Source organism: Cryptotermes secundus, unplaced genomic scaffold, assembly GCF_002891405.2.
Source record: "Cryptotermes secundus unplaced genomic scaffold, Csec_1.0 scaffold88, whole genome shotgun sequence".
NCBI classification, from domain to species: Eukaryota; Metazoa; Arthropoda; class Insecta; order Blattodea; family Kalotermitidae; genus Cryptotermes; species Cryptotermes secundus.
In genome coordinates this window covers 500,477-524,428 of record NW_019724585.1, presented here as the reverse complement: position 1 = coordinate 524,428, position 23,952 = coordinate 500,477, and the positions used below count along the sequence as shown (strand labels likewise).

The 23,952-nt window shown below is 39.0% G+C and overlaps 1 protein-coding gene across 9 annotated transcripts in view; it reads left to right on the top strand.

Moving 5' to 3' along the window:
* LOC111862251 (spectrin beta chain) overlaps positions 1-23,952 on the top strand; it is a 160,229-nt gene that overhangs the window by 76,357 nt on the left and 59,920 nt on the right. For all 9 annotated transcript variants that reach the window (XM_023847470.2, XM_023847477.2, XM_023847475.2 and 6 more), the window contains 11 exons: positions 3,699-3,850; positions 5,929-6,102; positions 7,178-7,466; positions 11,542-11,842; positions 11,951-12,103; positions 13,983-14,270; positions 15,006-15,357; positions 16,297-16,488; positions 19,130-19,330; positions 19,404-19,616; positions 23,041-23,187. In XM_023847470.2, the coding sequence (XP_023703238.1) occupies positions 3,699-3,850; positions 5,929-6,102; positions 7,178-7,466; positions 11,542-11,842; positions 11,951-12,103; positions 13,983-14,270; positions 15,006-15,357; positions 16,297-16,488; positions 19,130-19,330; positions 19,404-19,616; positions 23,041-23,187 (2,462 nt within the window). The remainder of the gene's footprint in view (positions 1-3,698; positions 3,851-5,928; positions 6,103-7,177; positions 7,467-11,541; positions 11,843-11,950; positions 12,104-13,982; positions 14,271-15,005; positions 15,358-16,296; positions 16,489-19,129; positions 19,331-19,403; positions 19,617-23,040; positions 23,188-23,952) is intronic.

The window sequence follows — 23,952 nt, the reverse complement described above, 5'->3', positions numbered from 1 at the left end:
ATGGAGGTATTTCCATGTACAGAGGTTTTTTTCCCCCCCTCCACAAAAAAAAAACATGAGGGGGGGGGGGTTGTTGTCTGAGCCAGTGGAGAAAATTGTGCAACAGGCGACAGGGTGCACCAAGAAACCAGTGGCATTTGATGTTCCAGAGTGGTCACCCAGCCAGGTGCTTATGACATTGATTATCTTCTATGCTGTGGGCAGTGGGGACATTGCTATGTGTTGCAATTAGGTTGCAGTGGGGCTGATGGAAAGGGGGAAGCATGAAGAAGGGTGGTATGTTGTAGAAAGGAGAATGGCCTTAGACACAGGTGGTGGGTAGGATGGGGTTTGTCCTTGGGCAAAGGTGATCCCTGATACAGAGTAGTAATAGCGATTCGTCAATCTGGCACAGGGTTAGAGGGAAGAGTATCTTTATGGCATCCTCTTCTCTGCTCTACTCTGTGGATGATTTCTTCAAGGCAGTGCTTAACTGACAGCCACCTCTTGTCTTCCATTGTTTCCTGGTTAATTCTGCTGGTGTAGTAGAGCAGATTGCTTAATACCATTGTGTCCTCAAAGTATCCAGTGTTTTGCTTGTTTGAATGCCCTGCCATAGATGGTGGAGCTCGAGGTCTGTCTGATGCACCTGACGCTTCTCCTTCCGTTCTCTAATCATGCAACTCATCTTGCCAATATAGATGGCCCTGCATTTACACATGATCTTACACACTGCTGGAGCTTTTAATCCCGGGCTGTCCTTGACCCCCCTGAGAATGCTGTGTGTCTCAAGTGTTAGTAGATGTATGTTTCCTGTGTTGTACTGTGCAAGTACGTTGTAGATATGTTTGGGTAGGTTCTGCACATACGGGAGAAATACTGTGCTGATATGTTTTTATCTATCTCCCTTGGCCTTCCCTGGGCCAGAACTTCTGTGGATCTGTGTAAGGGAATAATTATTATTCCTGGAAGTACTTCCGAGGTGAGCCAGTTGCATGTTCAGGTTGGCTTCGTGTGAGATGATGTTAGCCCTGTGTGGTTTGAGATGGCACCGAATTGCTGGCCCAGATGGCGGTGTGAACTTTAAATGATGTGTGAAGTAATAATTTGTGTGCTGTCCATTATGTTAACAGTCATGTGAAATATTACTCAGTTTGCTGAGGTATTGTGGTAACTGAAATTAAACATTGTCAGGTTTACAAATTCATAAAAAAAAGGAGGAGGCCATTTGCAGATTCTCTGGGAAATGAAGAAGCTACATCATTCTAGTGCCTATTCGTTTACATAAAACCTTTGACTTCTATGTGAAAGAAGTAGCTTCTTGTTGATTACAAACGCAGGTGTGAAGTGTTTTCTCATATTTTATACATATAATTTGGTACTACTTGATATGATGAAAATGAGAGGAAATATATATGGTAAATGTATAAGATTAAAGTTATGCATGTTTTACTTTACATTGCCGTGATTCAAGTAAGCTTTTAGAGTGTGTGTGATGAAATGTGTTAACTTTCCGAATACATATGCCCCAGATACATGGATCTACACATCCACTCCCCTACACTTCTTCATGGCGTAGTGCTTAATTTGTTAAGCACAGGGATAACTTTACCTTTTTTATGCTCTGGTTAAAGTCAAAAGCATTTTAGATTGTTAATTTTGTTTTGCATATTCATCAAGGTGTGCTGTGTTTTCACATGAGATAGTATATACAGAAAGCATTTTATTATAAAACAATCTACCTCATGGGATATGAATGTAGCATAAAATGTTTATCAGATTCTATCAATTAAACAAAATAAATTAGATTTTTATCTACTGTTGCAGATTCATACTAATTGTTCATTGTAACCTTTCTAATTCTTCATTCAAATAGTTATGTTTCTGTGTTAGAGAAATTAATATGTCGTTATTTTCCTTTTTCACACATTACAAAGTTCATTTGCCATATTGATGCTCCTTTATTGTAGTTAATATGACTTAACTGTTGGCAGTTTGCTGGTCATTCATGTTATGAATATTAATTTCCTTCTCTGAGAATGTTTAGAGTTGATGAAGCAAATATTTGCTCACGGTACACAAAAGAGGCTGGTGGCCTTTATGTAAAGAAAGAGACCGACGGCAATTATATGCTATGAATAGATGAGGCCTTTCCTTTCACTGAAAGGACTTTTCTAGGGATTGGAACTTGATTTTCAAATAGTGTTTCTACTCATCTTCCTCACTTTGGGTATGAAGCTAAAGGCACCAGGACTTTTTTTTAGTGGTTTATTTTATGATGATGTCAGTATGTAGACTGCATAGCATAGAAGGGTACGATGATTAGTGAATGATGAATTGGAAAGGTGTGGGAAGACTGAGCAGGTTGGTATACTTCTTCCAGCTCATCGGTGATCAGTTGTCATACCTTATGGCGCCCAGAGACTAGCTGCTGCTAATGTTATAACAAAAGAAAAAGGAAGCGATCATGACCTAACTGAGGTACTATCCTGTCATTTTCCTGGAGGAACTCAGGAAAACCATGGAAGTCCTCATACAGGATAGCTGGTATCCTGGCTAAGACTTGAATGGAACACCTCCCAAATACAGATTTAGAGCATTAGTGCTTGGTCATGCAAGGCTTCATAGTTTGGCACAATACAGTAAAGTCTTGGGTTATAAGCCTTTCCATGATTACATAAGATTTCTGTGTTTCACAAGCAGAAGAAGCTTCTTAAATGGAGGAATTTTATTTATCTGTACATTTCATAACTGAAGGAGAAGAAAGGAGAATTCCAGACTTTCAGAAGCAAAGGTCTCCGAAATTAAGAAACTTTATTGAGTTATTCAATTATAGCCCAAATATTTTAATAAAATGAAGCATTTGACAGGCAGGACTTTCTGAACTGTGAGAATTTTATTCAACTGTGACAGTTGTATAGCCTGCAAAGACTAGTATAAAATTGCAGTATTTCTAAAGTGTAGCTGACTAATGCAACATGGGACTTGTATTTACCATTTCCACTTGGTATAACCTACAAAGGCTTTATTACACTTGAATAACATAATTTTAAACAATGGATACAAATTTTGAGGTAGTGACCTGTTGCATGACATGTAGCATGTGTGGACAGATGAGAATTGCATGCTGGATTTTAATTCAGGAATCCCTTAGGGGCCATAGGCAAACATGGAAGAAGTGAATGACAGGGAATAGAGGAAGATGTGCAGTGAGGAATCTCTGCTCTAAAGCCCAAAGTGGGTGTAATTATTTTAATCCTTTACCCGCGTGTTATTTAGAATTGGATATAGTCAGTGTGAGGCTTTCCTGATTTATAAACTGCACAAGAAACCAGACTTTTGAGGTCCTCCTGGAAGAATTCTTTGATTGATTATCTCTTTTTGTGTGGAAAATTTTATTATATTCACATTTATTGTTTGAGTCTTCTGGCATATGAATGCCATGGGCAAATGATTTGTGGGAATTTTTACGCAGAAATGTGGAAAGTGCTGAAATTTGAGGAAGGTCTGGTCATGTGCTATACAAAGGGGAAAGTAAATACCTCTGAGTAAAGCAAAATTTCATAAAAAGAATGCAGAAAGTATTGAATTGTGGCAGGTTTAAGAAAATATTCTGGTGAGAGGTATGTGGTCATGTTAAGTAAGCCATGAAGTAGTTGATGTTACGTTCACTTAAATCTCAGAAACCTGGATTCATCCATTTTCGTTTTCTGTTACAGACGAACGAGAAAGTGTACAAAAGAAGACGTTCCAAAAATGGGTAAATTCTCATCTTGTACGTGTATCGTGTCGAATCAGTGATCTCTATGTTGATCTACGAGATGGTAAAATGCTGCTTAAGCTATTAGAAGTCCTGTCAGGAGAGAGATTGGTAAGTGGTGAAATTTGTATGTATGAAGAAATACATTTCCTGTGTTCACAGCTGTTGTAGTTGTAGTTGTGTGTGACTCTTATTTTGATGTATCTGGCACCAGTTTGTGCTGTCATTACTGTTACCATTTTTATTTTGATGCTCTAATGACCACAAAGTTACTAGTGAGTTGCATCTGTTGCTGTAATGTCTTCAGGCAAGGCTCAAAGAATTCTCCTTCAATCTGCTAGTCTCTTTATGCTTCATATAAGTATTTTATTGGGGATTATAGACTTCCAACAATTTTAATCTGTTTTCTCCCCTTTACACATTTGTTTTTTTTTTTAATTTGTGATATGACAGGCTAAACCATACCCACCTCTGGTCACCATTAGGCATTTTTATTCTGCTTCCTTTTGCCTGCTTAGCAGTGTGAAATGTACTTAAGAACAGGAGGCACATATGAGATGGATTTTGCAACTCCCAATTAAGTGAGAGAAATTGTTTATTAAAATAGGGAATGTGCTGGTTAACTTAGACTAGAAGCCGGGAAGGAGAGTTAAATGGGCAGGATATAGCATTTATGAGGGATATTAGAAATGCTCACAGAATTTTTGTCCAGAAGCCTGAAAGGTAGAAACCACTTATGTGATCTAAGATGGGATGGTAATGTTAAAATGTGTTTTAACAGAAAGGGGTGTGAATGTGTAAACTGGATACCACAGGCTCAGTGTAGGGTTCAGTGGTGAACTGTTACAGCAGAAATGAATCTTTGGGTTCAATAAAAGGCAAGGAATTTCTTGATCATCAAAGTGACTTTCACCAGGGGCCTTCCCCAGCCACAGTATCTCACAACCCTATAGGTCTCCACAGCCTGTTACAAGGATAGCTTTACATTTTACCTTTACTAGCCCCATGGAGTTGGTCTTGAACCTTGTGTGGGCCAATAAAGGTCATAGATCCAAAGCAAAGAATTTGCCCTGAATCTGGTTGGTTGACAGTAACTTTCCACTAGATCAGAGGCTCTCAAACTTGTGGTCAGCCTCCATCTTAAAAAGTGAATTTCCTCTATGCACAAATAAACATGTGATTTGCATGGTAAGATCTTTATATTATTTCAGTTTTAAAAGTTATGGCGCTATTAAGTGTTAGCTGTGTTTCGCTCTTATTCCATTCAAAATTCTTAAAATAGTTTTCCCAATAGTCATGTGATCTTCCAAAGAAAGTCCACAGAGTAAGTGTTGCAGAATAGTGGGGAACCCATGCTCTAGATGATTAAATTTTCATCATTACCTAATATGTTTTTATTGTATTCACTTGAATGTAGTGTGTTGTGATATATGGCCTTGTGATTAGCACTTGCATTGTATTAGGGTGAATTCCTGATAGCACACTTCTGACTAGGTGTGTGGGTATCCTGAAGATCCCCCTGGACTACTGTGAGGAACTGGACTGCTTGCTTCTCATAGAATCTAGTTAGTTCAGATGGAGAATTCGAGTACATTTAAACTTTTCTGTTGTAATTGTTAGGTTCCATGATAATGGCATAATATTAGGTGTGTTTTGCACTGCTTTCAAATTCAGCCTGCACTGCTAGTTGCAGAAATTGTTTGAGCAAAGGGAAGTTAATATTGGTGAGATTTGTCTGGCAAGAATTCTCACATTTATTATTGGTGTTGTAATATGAGAAAAATATTTGGTTAACACTTTCATTGGCATTACTGTGTTTCGATTCTGTACCACTGCAGAGTCCCTCGGGTCATTATTTCTTATGGGCCATGTGTGACTGCGTGCCCAAAATGGTTTCATTGTTTGCTGTGTTTCAACACAGTCTGTATTATGCATGGAAGAAACCTTTAGATATTCTTCTCATGAATTGAGTGTATTGAGGAGATTTACTGGTCATTATTATGAAAATATCTGACACACACTGTTAGTTTTAAATATTCATCACAATTATAGTAATTATAGTATAATATACCAGTATGATTTAAACAATGCAAAATATTTTGCAACTCTGGTATGAGCGATTGTCTATGATTTGGTGTACATATGTTGTTTAACTGTGTTTATGTGATTATGTTTATTTTCTTTTGCAGCCTCGCCCTACAAAAGGTAAGATGCGAATTCACTGCCTTGAGAATGTAGACAAAGCCTTACAGTTCCTGCGGGAACAGAGGGTTCACCTGGAGAACATGGGCTCACATGACATTGTGGATGGCAATCCACGTCTGAGCTTGGGACTTATCTGGACAATCATCCTTAGGTTCCAGGTAGGTGTAATATCTTAAATAGAATGTAAGAAATACTGTCAAATTGTTTGATGAATTGTTTTATTACCGTTCTTAATATGGATCCACAGTGAACCGAAAATTAACAGCTGTTATTTTCTAGGAATTCAAAGATCCTAAGAGACCTAACACCTACAATCCTGTGGTAGGATAGTTGATGTAGTGTGCTCATTGCAAATTTGTTTCTCGGACTTGACGGTTTCATTTGCAAGGGAACATGTATGCGTAATAATATGCTGGACTGAGTTCTACAAGTATGTAAATGTTTAGGTCTGCACGTTGTTTCCTATTCAGAAACTAGTTCTAAAAAGTTGTGGATTACCATAGCACATTTTGCCTTGTTTGACACTGAATTTGGTGCATACCCACTGTTATTTAATCATTTGCTCCTCCTAATTTAGTAAAATGTAGTAAAGTGAAGAGGGCTGTGGTCTTTACTCAGAAGAAACTTTCCTGATTGTAAATGGAATGTGTGAAAGGTGTATGACATACTTTTAAGAAAGAAAACAAAAAATTGTCTGTTGTTGTTTGTGGATGGCACATTTTACATTTGAAAATGGATGGTAAGTGATATACCAGATTGAATTTTACCATTAGCTAGTGGAGGAGTGGTGGTTTTTTTTTTTTTTGGCCTTATTACAGTAATGTCACCTTGAGGACGGGCTGGAAGTGTTTGATCACACCTTGTGTGAGCATGTTCATGCATGCACTTTGAATGCACACCTTCCAGTTGAGTTACTGAACTTATATGGATTAATTTTGAAATTTAAAGAGATGCACACAGAGAGAACTGCCCCTCCCTTGAGAATTACAGCTGCCTTGAAGGTATTATGTATGACAAATGGAGTGTCCTTGAGTGGCACAATGCACATGCCAAGTTTTTGAAAATCGAAGGGTTTAGAAGTTACTAGGAGTACAGGTGGGCAGGTATATATTCCTGATTGTGCAGTAAGCTTATCTTTCCCTATAAAATGAGAAAAAATGGGCTCTAATAATGTCATTATTAATGAGTTACACACCTTTATTCATAAAGATAATTCAGTAACTTATGCTGCAGATCCAAGATATTACAATCGAAGAAACAGACAACCAGGAAACTAAGTCTGCCAAGGATGCACTGTTGCTGTGGTGTCAGATGAAGACTGCTGGCTACCATAATGTGAATGTGCGCAACTTCACCACATCATGGCGCGATGGCTTGGCCTTCAATGCCATTATCCACAAACACCGCCCTGACCTCATACAGTTTGAGAAATTGTCCAAGTCAAATGCTTTGCACAATTTGAACAATGCTTTTAATGTTGCTGAGGAGAAGCTTGGACTTACAAAGCTGCTTGATGCAGAAGGTAGAGGCTCATTTGCATATCTTATGTTTAGAGCTATTTAGGAGTCAAAATGTAATCACAGACATATGTAATTGATTTGTCAGACTGTACTTTAGTTTAATTTTTATCTATAATTGAAATTTCAGTAATATGTTTGATTCCAGTTATAATATTGTGTGCTGTTACTCGGAACTAAGGCCGCGCCATAGCTCAAGCAGTTAGTCGCTGGCTTCCTACCATGGCAGCCCGGGTTCGATCCCGGGTCTGGTGAAGTGGGATTTGTGGTGGACAAAGTGGCGCTGGGGCGGGTTTTCTTCGAGTACTTAGGTTTTCCCTGCCAATCTTCATTCCACCAAATTCTCCATCATCATAATCACCCGGGGCAGGCTACAATAGACCAATCAGTGGCTGCCGTGCCCAGTGGACCCAGTTGGACTCCACCCCCCACTAAGCGAATTACTCGGAACTACCTATGTAAAGCCACTATTCAAGGCCCAGATGATTTTTATTTAAGTTTTGCCTTTTAGCATAACATTTATGTAAAAATCTTGTATTCACATAATCTTGGGAACAGTACCAGTTATTCATATTCATAGCATAATATAGCAGAATATTCATACAAATATTAATAGATACAATGAATTATTATTTGACATTAATCTTGAAGAGAAAATAATCTAGCCATAGTTAGGACTGTATTCAAGATATCGGTTTGCTGCAGAATAAGTTGTGTTTTTCAGTGAAGAAAGCCGGTTTCAACATGCAAGATGATGCCAAAGTATAAAAGTATTTCTGAGATGTCCCCCCCCCCATTTATTTTAGCATTTAGAAATACCTGAATTAGCTGTAAGCCCACCATTTCCATCAGAGCCCCCATTCAGTTACAGTATTGTTGCATGGAGTGAAACTTGTTCTCACACCTAAAATCTTGGATCACGAATTCATGACTTGAAATGTTATAATGTATGAGATATCAAGTTTTCTTTATTCCCACCTTAGCTTTTAGCCATCTTTTAAAACTCAATAAAGGGTTAACTTTTAAATTAAACAGAAAAAGAGCTGAATTTGGGTTAACATTGAATGTTAACAATATGTTGCAAACTGTTTAATAATTTTTTTTATGTGTTGTAGGTTATAACTTTGACAGTGATATGGATATTACTGGAGTTTGGGAGAGGTGTTAGAATATCAAAATTTCAGCCAAAGGGAATCTGGGTTATTATGAATCGAAGAAGCATAAGTCATGGGATGGTGAAGGATGTTAATAACTATTAGAAGAAAGGAAACACGTCAGATTGCAATGCTTACAGGACCAAAGCGAAATAAATGGGGATAACTTGAACAATATAAGACTTGAAGCCAGCAGGTATTTCAGGAATAAAAAGAAGGAATATCTGAAAGACAAAATTAATGAACTTCCAACAAACAGTAAGAACAAGAACTAGAGACCTGTAAATAGGAATGAATTAATTTAAGAAGGGTTACCAATGTGGAAGTAACTTTTTTTGTTGCTAGTGGGGTGGGACTAAGTCCCTTGTACTGCGGCCACTTCTGGCCTATTGTACCAGCCCCAGATGATAGGTGAGGGTGACTGTGGAGCAATTGGTGGAATGAAGATTGGCTGGGGAAACCGAAGTACTCAGAGAAAACTTACCACTGCGCCACTTTGTCCACCACAAATCCCACTTGACCAGACCCGGGCGGCCGCGATGGGAAGCCAGCGACTAACTGCTTGAGCTATGGCGCGGCCCTAGAAGTAACTTAGTGAAGGATGAGAATGGTGATCTGCTTGTAGATTCCCAGAACACTTTGAATAGGTGGAAGAACTAATCTCTCAGTTATTGAATATACATAGGTCAGTGATGTTTGGCAGATAGAATTACAAACAACTGAGCTGTTAGTACCTGATCCTAGTCCCTTTGATGTTGAAATTGCTATTGCAAAGTTGAAAAATTATAAATCACCAGGTAGTGATCAAATTCTAGCAGCAGTGATTCAAGCAGGAGGTGAAACATCAGTGTCTGAGGTCCATAAAGTCGTTGATTCTATTTGGAATAAGGAAGAATTGCCTAATCATTGGAAGGAGTCTTTTACTATACCTATTTTCAAGGAGGACGATAAAATGGGCTGTAGTAATTATCATGGGATATCACTGTATATCATCTTCATAAAAAATGTTACCCAATATCCTTCTCTGAAGGCTAACTACATGTGTAGCTGAAATTCCTGGGGGTCATAAATGTGGATATCAATGTAAAATATCAAGTACTGATCACATATTTTGCATTCATCAGATATTTGAGAAAAAATGGTAGTACAGTGAGACGGTACATCTGCTGTTCATAGACTTCAAGAAATCTTATGATTCAGTCAGGAAGGAAGTACTGTGCAGTATTCTCATACAGTTTGGGGTACCCATGAAACTAGTTAGGACCATTAAAATGTGTTTAAATGAAACCTGTAGTAATGTCTGTATACGTAAACATTTGTGTGATAAATTTACTATCTAAAATGGTCTGAAACAAGGAGATGCTTTATCACCATTGCTTTTCAAACTTTGCTGTAGAATATGTCATTAGGAAGATCCAGGAAGACCAAGTGCACTGAAATTAAATGGGACACATCAGCTGCTGGTCTGTCCTGGGGATGTAAATTTGTTGGGAGATAACACAGGTACCAAAAAAAAAAAACGCTGAAACTATAATTGACACTAGTAAGGATGTTGGTCTGGAAGCAAATGCAGAGAAATCTAAGTATATGTTGCTGTCTTATCACAAGAATGCAGGCCAGTATCATGAATGTATAAGGGGTTGGCCTTCTAGGCCCTTGCACCCAGGCCAGTATCATGATATAGCTAATGGATTCTTTGAAGATATGGCTCAGTTAAAATATTTTGGAATGACAGTAACAGATAAAAATTTGATTCATGACAAAATTAAGAGGGAATTGAATGCTTACCACCATTCAGTCCAGAATCTTGTTGTCTTCTCATCTGCTGTCTTAAAACATAAAAATTAGAATGTACAGAACTATAATTTTGCTTGTGGTTCTGTATGGGTGTAAAGCTTGGTCTCTGACATTAAGGGAGGAACATAGACTGAGGGTGTTGAGAATATTTGGACCAAAGAGACATGAAGTGACAATAGGTTGGAGAAAACTGCATAATAATGAGGAGTTTTGTAACTTGTACTCTTCTCCAAGTATAATTAGAATGATCGAGTGAAGGAAGAGGGGATGGGCAGGGCATGTAGCAGGAATTGGAAGAAGAGGAATGTATGTAGGACATTGGTAGGAAAGTCAGAAGGAAAGAGACCACTGGAAGACCATGACGTAGGTGGGTGGACAATATTTATATGAATCTTAAGAGAGATAGGATGGGATGGTATGGATTGGAGTGCTCTGGCTCAGGATGGGGACCAGTGGAAGGCTCTTGTGAACACGGTAATGAACCTTTATATTCCATAAAATTCTGGGAAGTTCTTGAGTAGCTGCACAATTGGCAGCTTCTCAAGAAGGGCTCAACTCCATGTAGTCAGTCAGGCAGTTAGTTGCAGGATGTATGATCAAAGTCATGATTTTCTCTTTATGAAGAAATTATTTTGGAAATTGGCAAAATTTTATTGCAAAAAAACGTCTGCTTGGCTTTCATCTGTAGTATAGATTGTGTAGCTCCAATATTTATAGCCTTCAGAAGTTTTCTATATCTTGTTTCTTGTTTAATCAATAATTGCTTTATGTAGGATTTGAGGTTCTCACGACAGTGTTTATGAGGAGTTCTGTCTTCTGGCATATAACACAATTTGTAGCCTGTTGAAAGTCAATCACTATTTCTGAGCTATGTATGACCTCATCTTCATGGTTGAAGAGTAACCCAAACAGCAAACCAGCATGAAGCAGGAGGCAGACAGAGCTCTGCTTGCTGCCTGGTTCATGCTGGTTTGTTGATTGGCTTGTCCTTCAACTCAGAAGATGGAGGTGACACACACTGAGTTTTGGTGAAGTACACCATGTTACATCACAGAAGATGGAATTTTTAATAACTGCATTGTTTCTCTTGTTTAGTCAGTAATATTACTGGTGCATACCATGTTCTCAGACATCTTTGTGGAGCACCCTGATGAGAAGTCAATCATTACGTATGTTGTGACGTACTACCATTACTTCAGTAAGATGAAGCAAGAGACGGTTCAAGGCAAGAGAATTGGCAAGGTCGTAGGAATTGCCATGGAGAATGATCGTATGGTGCAGGAATATGAGGGTCTTACTTCAGATCTTCTACGGTGGATTGAGGCTACTATCAGCGCTCTTGGTGAACGAGACTTCGCCAATTCCCTCGTTGGTGTACAGGCACAACTAACACAGTTCAATACCTACCGCACAGTTGAAAAACCTCCTAAGTAAGTGGTGATGCTGTGTTCAGCAACGAAAGAATATGTGAAGTTATAATATTGTGTTTGTAATTGCAGCTCCAGTGTGGATTTATAGTGGATGTTGTTTGTTTCCAGGTTTGTTGAGAAGGGCAATCTGGAAGTATTGCTTTTTACACTGCAGTCTCGAATGAGAGCTAACAATCAGAAGCCATACACTCCAAAGGAAGGCAAGATGATCTCTGACATTAATAAGGCCTGGGAACGGCTGGAAAAAGCAGAGCATGAAAGGCAAGCTGCTGTCTTCATATTATTACCACCATATGTGGTTTACTTAAACATACCTCATTTGTTATCTTGAAAAGATTAACTTTTGTCATTGATTTTTTATTGTATCTTAGTATAGCTCCTAGGTACCTCATGACTCAAGGTACGCAGGTTCAAACCCGGTGGAGGTCGTGGAATTTGTAAGGGCGGAAAAATTCAGCGAACAAGTCCTCTGGGAGGGACTTTAAGCCGTGGGTCCCATGTCGTAGATTTACGGCACATAAAAGAACCTCATGACTCTAGGAGACCTCTGAACTAAATTTAGGCAATTTCCCGCCCAAGTAGTTTCCAATGCCTCCGGTAGATAGGGGAGCTTAGGTACCACTGCCAGAGGAGAGACGACCTCACTGACAGAAAGGGACTAGCTATTGGATAGATACCACTGCCAGTAGAAGGCCGAAACCTCGCTGGCAGAAGGGAACGATAGCAAGCACCAGTACTGGTAGGGTATGGAGACAGTAGAAATTTAAAGGGGGATGCACAATCGATCAAACTGGTCGCGGTGCATGGGGTAACCCACCTCCTCAATACTGAATAATTGAATAGCTCCTAGGTTCAAGTGTCAGTCCTGAGACTGGTTATCCTGAACAAAGTGTTTGTTTTGTGGGTTCCCTTTGTGCTTACAAGTAAGTGCTGGTATAATTATTTTAAGTAGGTCAGGAATGCCCCCATCCACATCATTTCCAATTCATCATTCACTCACTCCTCAAACTGTTCAGTGATCCATGACCGAAGCAGCTGAAGAAGTTTGCTAACTGAAGAAGTGGTCAGTTACAAATTGTATATTGTTTTGTGTGCTCTTTTAAAGAGGTCTCACAATGTGAAGGAAGAATCTGAACACACAGTGTTTGGGAAAGAATTTTGGCATGAGGGAGATAAGTGGGGCTTGGAGAAAATTTCATAATGAAGGAATATATAAATTCTACAGCTGTCCTAGTGATGACAGTGTAAGTACATTGACGAGCTATATTGTAAGTAAGATGGGTGGGGATATACAGAATCTTTATGTGTAAGCCTGTTGGAAAGCAACTACAGGAAAGACTGAGGTTGAAGTGAGAAGACTGTATTAAAGTGGATCTTCAGATGTTATTGTGTGGATGCGGTAGAACTGGTTGAGGTTAGGGTTCGTGGATGGGCGTTTGTGTTTTTTATATGAAGGTTTGAATTCAGGTGTTCAGTTTATGTTGAACCTTTAGTTTCAGTTATTTCAATATAAATATTTAGTGGTATTTTTGTGATTTTCTTTTATTCAAATAATTCTGTTCTTTGTGAAGTCGTGACTATTGCAGACCTGGCAGATATTAACAAGTATAGTTGTTAGAATATTAGTTTATGGTAAAAATATACTGTAAAAGGAGCAGAATATAAGTTTCTGTTTCTTTGCCATGTCTTTTAAGTTTTATGTGAATTACTGGTGATCAGGTTTTATTTATTTCAGAAACCCAACACCATAAGTATCTGTCATAATGTTTCTTTGCTGCAGATATAAAAAGATGCTTTTTGTAATCCAATTGCATTGTCTGAGGAAAGAATGATATTTGTTAGATTAGTTCATAATGTTTTTCAAGTATTAAAAATAATTAGTAGAGTACCAAAAAATTAGAAAATGACATTTTATGCCGTATATGCATCTGGATATTCTGGGTCATGTACCATTCCTACCAGGGCACAGAAGTATTATAGTTAAAATGCTAAAGATTTTGTTCAGAAACTGTAATGTAGAACTCCTTTTATTTTAAGAGGATGTTCAGGAAGTTGGGCATGGGAGTATGGAGAGTTTGTATTTGAATTCATATTTTGTACGGGTAGTCTTGACTTATGATGTCTGTCTATTATTCTTCAGGGAGCTTGCTCTGCGGGAGGAGCTGATACGACAGGAGAAACTTGAGCAACTGGCAGCTAGGTTCAACCGAAAGGCAAGCATGCGTGAGACTTGGCTAAGTGAAAATCAGCGTCTTGTTTCTCAGGATAACTTTGGATTTGACCTTGCTGCTGTGGAAGCAGCTGCAAAGAAGCACGAGGCCATTGAGACTGATATCTTTGCATATGAAGAGCGTGTCCAGGCTGTTGTTGCAGTTTCCCAGGAACTGGAGGCTGAGAACTACCATGATATTGACCGAATTAATGCCAGGTACAGTTTCTGGATGACATCTGGTTTGAGATAGGTTTAGTCGAAAGTAAGGTATGAGGTTATGTAATAACACCGTGACTGCCTCTTTGCCACCATTTTATGGTAGTGAACTCAGGTACACTTAAATGTTCATTGAAATTAAATTTATGAACATGTAAACATGGGGAAGAAGAGAGATACATGCAAGTTTTACTCACGAAGTCAGAAGGGAAGAGATTGCATGAATTTGATGATGCTGTGAAATGAACAGTGAAGTTTATTGTTAGATGCACCTGATTCATATTGTTATGCAAGTGTATTAGTGAAAACGCTGTAGACTGTAGGTAGATATAGCAGACTTACGTTTTTACCAGATCATCTGAATTATATGTGAGAACCGGCTTACATTGGGTGTAGGGGTAGCTCAGTCATTATACTTACTGGACTACATGGTGGATGACCAAGGAAATGAAGTTAGATTCTTGGCAAAGGCAAGAGATTTTTATCCTCTGCATAGCATGCAGACTGGTTCTGAGGACCACCCAGCCTCATATCCAATAAGTATGGAGAGCTTTTGCCCCAAGGGTAATGTGGGTGGGGTGTTAAGGTAACCGCTTACCTCCATTTTATTGTTAAAGTTAAGAATACATGCAGCTGTAACTTCACTCCCTGTACATCTTGGTGTAGTGTTTAATTAAGAATAGGGAGAACTCACCTTTTACGTTATACTGTCTTGCATGGAGTTTTAATGCGCAGGAAGGACAATGTGCTGCGTCTGTGGAACTACCTGTTGGAACTTCTGCGCGCAAGACGCATGAGGTTGGAGCTCTCACTCCAGTTGCAGCAGAACTTCCAGGAGATGCTGTATATCCTAGATTCCATGGAGGAACTGAAATTACGTTTATTGTCGGATGACTATGGCAAGCACCTAATGGGTGTGGAAGATCTTCTGCAGAAACATTCTTTGGTGGAGGCTGATATCAATGTGCTGGGAGAACGTGTAAAGGCAGTGGTTCAACAGTCACAACGCTTCCTTGACCAAGAAACAACAGAAGGATATCGGCCGTGTGACCCTGCCATCATTGTGGAACGTGTACAGCAGCTTGAGGTTAGAACATCATGTTGTGAATAATGTAAATAAATTCTAAAAAATGTGTGTATGAGCAAACAAAAAATAAATGACACTTGGAGGTGGAAAAGGCAAACGGCTTCTACACTATTGCAGTTAAGGAGGTTTGTCCTACCGGTTTGTGTAATGGTTAAGCTGGAAGTGTGTGATCCCCTAGGAGTGGTCTATTATTATTGCTGTATAACAGAGGTATGCATTAGTTGCTTACTACCATTCTCTCATTTTTTTGTCTTCTGTCTCAGAATGTAAAATACATGTTTTCCTTTTGTTTTGTATGGATTTGAAATTTGATGTTTCACCTAAATGGAAGAGCATTAAGGGCATGTGAGAACTGGAGCTGAGAGGATTATTTTGACCTAAGAGACAGAAGTAACAGGAAGATGGAGAAAAATGCATTTTTATAAGCTTTGTAATTTGTGCTCTGCATTAATATTAATGGGATGGTCAGCTGAAGGACGAGATGAGTCAGGGGGAGAGGAAATATGCAGAAAATGTTGGTTGGAAAATGTGAATGAAAGAGAGTGCTTGGGAGGCCAGGCCTAGATGGAAGGCAATGTGAAATAAGATGTGATGATGTGAATTTGATTCATGTTATTGCCCTGGGGCTTACATTAACATGACAATGGCATTTGGGTTTAGTAAATGATGGAGAATTTTATGTAATGTTGATTAAATGGAGCTTGATTTTGAATTTCAGAATTTGAAATAAGTGTTTTAGTGTAATGCCTGGAAATTCAGGGCCAATTGTGCAGATTTTCAGTAATTTTATTATAGCATAGTGATTAATGCAATCTGTATTGCGCTTGCAGTCTGTACAAAAGCTACATCTGGATGGTGGGGATATAGATATTACAAATGTTAAAATTAGTTATTTGTTTAGTAACTAAGAATTGATTTTAGTGTGTTTTATTACTGTAGGATGCATATGCGGAGTTGGTGAAATTGGCAGTGGAACGCCGAGCTCGATTGGATGAAAGCCGCAAACTTTGGCAGTTCTACTGGGATATGGCAGATGAGGAGAACTGGATAAAGGAGAAGGAACAGATTGTGACTAATGGAGACATTGGCCATGACCTAACTACAATCAACCTTCTCTTGTCAAAGCACAAGGTAGGCCATGGGCACAACAAAAAGTGGTAGCAATTTTAAATTAGGGGCAGAATATATTCTTGCGTTGGACATAGTTCTGTTTAATAGAGGTGGTCCTACATGAACATTCATTTATTTTCTTAAAATGAATACCATATGTGAAACAGAAAATTAGTACATTACTTCAGGTATTTTCTTTCCAAATCATCACTCTGCTAATGGTACTGCTGTGCTAGTAAACAGTTTCTGAAGTTATCTGAAATCCTTCCAGAGTGAGTCCACTTTGTATCCTATTTAATGTCTTCAGTGATTCAGAACCTTGCTTGTTTGAACAGTCCTTGTATATGAAGACAAAGTAATTGTAGTAGTCAAGAGGAAAGTGCCTCCATTGAAGTCTTACCTCAGAGTCAGTACATAGAATATGAAGATAGTTGCTTGTGTTATGTGTCATTGCTTCCTTAATTTATTTTGTGATTTGTCTGTGAGAAGTGTGTTGTCATGATTTAGTGACTTAGACATGGGGTTTGAACTACTAATTGGGTTTCTTGGACTTTTTAACTCATAACTACATGTAACTTATACTTATACCTTGACTGGTTTTATTTGGTATTGAACATGTAAGATATAATCTCCAACTTGACTGGTATGCCATGTAACAAACATACCTCATTATAGTTGATGGATGTTGTGATCTTTTATGGTTTGAGATATATAAGCTACTAAGTTGAATGAATTTATTATGTAATGTGTTTTTATTACAATTTTAACTTATTTTATTTACAATTAAACATGGTATAGTGTTATGTATATTTTAGGTTGATGTATATTTTATGTTGACTTGTTCCATTGTTGGAGTATTTGTTGAAGATATTTGACTTGTTCTGTGTCCAGTGGTGTTGGCCTGTAATTGGATTTGCTTGAATGCAATAAATACTATACTATATACTATACTGTAACAGTTTCATAGATCTGCACACACTAGAAATCACTGTACCTGTACTGCAGCACACATAAAGTCATCTTTGTCTTCATCAGTCATAGCCTGGTAATGGCTTCCAGTTTTGTAGATTCCTCAGTTTCCATACTCATGTCCATACTGGCAACTCCTCATGGTTGCATCTGAGTCATGATGGCGGCTGTCCAAGTTGCAGCTCATGTGCTCCAAATATTTTTTGCATGGACTGCACAGAAAACACTGTTCCCAACAATTTCTCCATTGCCAAGACATGTGTTCATTATCACAAACTTGTTTATCAAGCTTTTGCCTAGCAGCAGCCAACTCTTCCAATTCAAATATACCTGCTTTCAGCCATTATGTCGCAATGTCATCCATAGTAGGTAAAATGGAATACCGTATAACATATAACAGTAATAGTGGTTTGGATTTCTTATCTGGAATTACAGTTAGTAATGGTAGTATTTCCACATGACTGTAGCCTTGTTGACATTGTTAGAAGAAGCCTTGTAGACAGTTTGACTGCAGTAAGGACCAGTGGACAGAGAAAATAAATGAAAACAATATGTCCACTAATGTGATAACAATTTTGTAAAATATTTTCTTCTTTCTCTTTACTTTTTTGTATGTGTCTGTAAAAGGAACTGGTATTTTTATTTATTTCTGTTGGATAATTTGTTTGACAGCTTTTTAGGCCACCTTTAAATAATGGTGCCATCATTGTAATTGATGAATCAAGTTGTGTGCTTATTTATGTTTCAAAGTGGCCAGTAAAATGCCTGAATGCTGGAACAAAGGTTTTTCATTTATCTGTTTCATGAGCTAATTCAGTGATGCTCACACACTTCATTGGTTGAAGACACATTTGGATGTCTTCGTACTTGCATCTTGTTATTTCCATTTACCACTGGCTGTCAAGTTTCATAAAGGAATGTTCTTGTTCGTTTCTCCTCTTTGTAACATCCTTAAACTGACGTTACTTTTACTGTCGTTCAGCTTAATCTTGAGAAGGTAACGATTTTTTTTGTGTTTCATGCTTGACAGTTGTTGCTGTTGTTGTAATTGGAGAGGGTGGGTTTCCCCATGCACTTAGACCAAATATTGGTCCATTGTGCATCCCCCTGTGATATTCTACCAGTCTCTATACTCTACCGGTACTGGTGTGTGCCATCAGTCCCGAGCCAGCGAGTTTGGCCTCTACCGGCTCAGCGGTATCGATGCTTCCCCCATCTACCAGAGGCGTTAGAGACTACTGTTGAGCAGGAAATGTCCTGCATTTGGCTCAGAGGTCCCCTTGAGACATAAGGTTCTTTTACGTGCCGTAAAGCTACGACACGGGACCCACGCCTTAGAGTCCCTCCCAGAGGACTTGTTCCCTGAATTTTTCCGCCCTTAAAAATTCCACAACCTCCGCCGGGTTTGAACCCACGTACCTTGAGTCACGAGGTGGGAACGTTACCCCAAGACTACAGAGGCCGCTTACGCTTGACAGTTACTGCTTATTGAACATACTTGCAGCAACTGTCCGTATCCACTGACTGGTATTGTGTCTGCCTCCACTGCCACTCCTGCCTATGCTAGCTATAGTGACAAGGGATGCTTTTAATGTATGTGATGTAGGTCCCTGTTTATAAAATGTTCCAACACCTAATGATCAGAATTTATTTTTGCTTCTGAAAGTACATGCTTGTATTTTCTTTCTTACAGGCTCTTGAAAATGAAATAGGTAGTCACGAGTCACAGCTTATGTCAGTAGTAGCTGTAGGAGATGATCTTGTGCATCGTCAACACTTTGGTGCTGACCGCATCCAGGAACGGCTCCAAGAAATACTGGGAATGTGGCAGCATCTGATAGATGCAGCAGCATACAGACGTAAGCGATTGGAGGAGGCTGTGGACTTCCATCAGGTGGGTGTAGTGGCTATTTGGCAGACTTGAGATTTGTGTTAAGTGTTGCTCTTCTTCATGGTTTTCTTTACAGTTCTTTGCAGATGCAGATGATGTGGACATCTGGATGCTGGACACATTGAGGCTGGTGTCAAGTGAGGATGTAGGTCGTGATGAAGCAAATGTACAGTCTCTTCTCAAGAAACACAAGGATGTGACCGATGAACTGAAAAATTACAGCTCTACTATTGAGACTCTGCATAAGCAGGCAGAACAGCTTGGAGAACAGGATAGAAAATCTCCTGAGGTGAGACATTCACGTGCATGTTAACAAGTCTAGGCATGCTTCAGCAAGCCACTTAGTGGCTTAGCATCCTTATTTTATGACAGAAAATATCATCGTATAAAGAATGGAAATGTGTATTTTAATTCTAGTTCCCTAAACATCGTGTAAAGTAATGGTAAAAGTTACTTGTGATCTAAGTAGTATCGTCATGACTCATGAAGCTTAGCCCTTCTTGAGATGCCACCAATTGTGCAACTACTCAAGAATTTCCAAGCATTTTATTTAACCTGAATGTTCATTACTGTGTTCAGAAGAGCCCTCCACTAGTCCCTATCCTGAATTTTATCATAACTATATTTTCCATGCTGTGTTGTTGATACGTCATCCCTGTTTATTACTAATTAACAAATAACAGGCCACGCCATAACTCAAGCAGTTAGTCGCTGGCTTCCCACTGCAGCAGCCCACGTTCTATCCCAGGTCTGGTAAAGTGGGATTTGTGGTGGAAAAAGTGGCGCTGAGGCAGGTTTTCTCTGAGTATTTCGGTTTCCCTTGCCAATCTTCATTCCACCAAATTCTCCATCATCATAATCACCCAGGGCAGGCTACAATAGGCCAATCAGTGGCCACGGTGCCAAGTGGACCCAGTTGGACTCCACCCCCCCACTAAGCGACTTAAAAAAANAAAAACTGTAACACTTTACAGACTGCAATGTTAGTAAAGAATCCTGTTGTGGCAGGAACTAACTGAAAAAGCAGAATAACACATGAGAATGAAAATATTCAGTAACATTTGCGACGAGAGAAGAATCAGTAACCATTAATATATCATAGCAGATAGGGAAGCATATAACGATGATGGAATTTAGTATGTATCCCCTGATATGTTTGATCCATTTAACCAATACATATGAGACATATGCCATTAAAGGCTACCCTACCATAGCTCTTTCTAAATTATACATCATAATTGTACATCTTCATACCACAAAAAGGTCATGGAGAATTCTGTGGTGGGACTGTGTGTCCATACATCTTTAAAAAAACATTCTACTTTTTTGAAGAATATAAATTAGCATTCATGCAGGCCGTACAATATATATACAGGGTGTCCCAGGAGGAATGTGCCAAACTTCGGGAGGGTGTTCCTTATGTTAAAGTATGCCGATATAACCCAAAACACCTATGTCCAAAGTTGAACGGTTAAGGAGATAATGGCCCAAGAAAAGTGTGGTCTTCTGGCAGGTCCAAGCACTGTACCTCGCTGTACCTCTCAGCTGAGAGCCCTTATCTATGTTTGTCCTTGAGTGCGATGATACTCCCTAGCCGTGCTTATGTAGTTGGCTCATACCAGAACGCGCAGTCAGCACGTTACGTCATCGCTCGCCAGTCATGTGTTATGTATACTGCTTGGAAACCTAAGGACAATTATGACATGGCGAGCGAGTATTTTGTACTTCACTTTTATGGCTTTCCGTCACTCACAAGTTAGTTTGATGTTACGTACATTATTAACATTACAGAATCCACATATTCCTGCCAGTTTTAATATGTATTTTGTAATCAACAAGTGTGTAACCCCGGTCAAAGTTTGACACTTCTCGGGCCATTATCTCCGTAACCGTTCAACTTTGGACATAGGTGTTTTGGGTTATATCGGCATACTTTAACATAAGGAACACCCTCCCGAAGTTTGGTCCATTCCTCCTGGGACACCCTGTATAATTACTGGTTCTTAAACATGTAAGCATTTTCCCTGTTTATATGACTAATCATGTGATTTTTTTTTATCATTTTATATTGGTTCAAGAAGAGCTGTAAAATTTTCTGAAGCAGAAATATTGACAGTACTTTGTAATTTGAATTATGGAGTATATTTGTAGTGTTTATTAAAGGCCATGTCATAGTTCTCATTGCAGTAAGAAAAATTTTTCACTGAATATTTCAGTTTCCTCTTGGCAGTCATTCAAGACTCCATACACATCTGTAGTTGCTATTATCATTGCTCTCATCATAACAGTAATGGGGCTTGTATAACATACCCATTGGAAGCCACATTATCATGGGACTTTTGTCTCATCCCACCCATTTTGCATAGTAGGGGGTGGAGTCAAGTCTCCACTTGGCATGGCGGCCACTGATGGGCCTATTGTACCTGCCCCGGGTGATTATGATGATGGCGAATTTGGTGGAATGAAGATTGGCAGGGGAAACTGAAGTACTTGGAGAAAACATACCCCAGCGTCACTTTGTCCACCACAAATCCCACTTGACCAGACCCGGGTTTGAACCAGCCAGTGACTAACCGCTTGAACTATGGCGCAGCCTCATCCCACCCATAAATAGACATTTTTTTTGTGTGCAGATGCATATGAATGTGCATGCATGATTTACTTAGTTACATTTTATGTTCTCGTCTTATTTTGGGATACGAGGTGTGTTCAAAAAATGACGGGAATTTCCGTATTTTGGAAAAAATATTTATTCATTCGTCTACATTAATGTTGTCGCCTTCAAAATAGTCCCCATTCGATATTATGCACTTACGCCAGCGCTTCTTCCAATCATCGAAACACTTCTCAAACTCGATTTTTGGGATAGCCTTTAGCTCTTTCAGCGATGCGCTTTTAATGTCATCTATGCTTGTAAAACGACGGCCCTTTAAGGTTCTCTTTATTTTTGGAAATAGGAAAAAGTCACACGGAGCCATGTCTGGCGAATATGGAGGCTGGGGCATCGTTACAGTATTGTTTTTGGCCAAGAATTCACGAACAAGCAACGAAGTGTGAGCAGGTGCATTATCGTGGTGCAAAAGCCATGAATTGTTTTTCCACAAATCCGGGCGTTTTTTTCGGATTGCCTCACGCAAACTTCTCTGATTGTGATTCGGCGATCATTCATAATCATTGCTTTCACTTTTTCCACGTTTTCATCGGTTGTTGATGTGCTGGGGCGTCCGGGGCGCTCGTCATCTGCAACGTCTTCACGGCCATCTTGGAAACGCTTATACCACTCGTAAACTCTTGTTTTACTCATAACAGACTCACCATAGGCCTTTGTTAACATTTCACACACTTTGTAACACTTTATTTCATTTTTTACGCAAAATTTGATACAAATTCTTTGATCCATTTCTTTTAACAAACGAAAATCGCCAAGCTCATAAAAACACGTCTAACCTTAGCGGCTGCCACAGACAAAGTAAGCAATGAATACAGCTGAAAATTTTATTGTACTTCAGGGGCATGTATACCAACATAATAAAAAAAAAATTTTGACAATTGGACTCTCCAAACCCGCGAAATTTTAAAATTCCCGTTATTTCCTGAACACACCTCGTATGTGAAGAAGAATGGTACAATACTCTGTTTCAGTAAACGCTGTAAATAATTTCTGAGGTGGTCTGCAGATGTCTTGATATTTTGTTCTGACTCTTGAATTGCAGGTTGTGGAACGTCTTGCTAGTATTGATCACCGGTACAAGGAATTGCTGGAGCTTGCAAAACTCCGTAAGCAGCGGTTGCTGGATGCGCTCTCACTGTATAAGCTGCTGAGTGAGTCAGATGGTGTTGAGCAGTGGATAGGCGAGAAGGTTAGCTCTGCCTGTTTTCTTTGCCCCCCCCCCAAATCTGATCTAGTTAGTATCTGTGTACAGTCAGAATTTTATTCAGTACAACAATGTCATGTCTCGTTGTGACTATCAGGAAAGCTTATATGATGAGAACCATGGCTTCCTGGATGCAGTGGTTCAGTTTTCTTGAATCGTGCATCACTTACTGCTGAGAAAGTGTTATTGTAAATCATTTCTTTACATGAATAATTAAAGAACCTGTTTTACACAAATACAATCACACAGTCAATAATATCCAAACTAATTGATGACATGAAATGAATACTGAAAAACGTCAGTTAAGAATCATGGTAATTGTGATGCCTCAAGCTGTGAGGTGTTTGTTCATGATTGGTGCGTGATGTCAGTCACCAAAGGTCATTGATATGTTATAACGATTTCTAGCAGGGAAAAAATATCTGAATATTCACTGCTCTTATGAGGAGAATTAGAATTCACTGAACATTGTTTAGATTGGGCTCTGGCTGGACTAGTACAAATATTTAATAAATTAGAATTTTGCTGTATTCCACTAGCTTGTTCTGTAATGCTGAACTCTTAAGCACTGGTCTTCTATTACTACAACATATTTATGTGTAAAACATACATAAAGTTGATATTCATATACTTTGTTTGAAAAAAGTTATATGCACACTCTATCAGTGGAAATTTAGCAGAAATTTGATGTGTCTAGCGAATGGAAGTACATAGACTACTGATTTCATGCACAAGATTATGTTATGACCA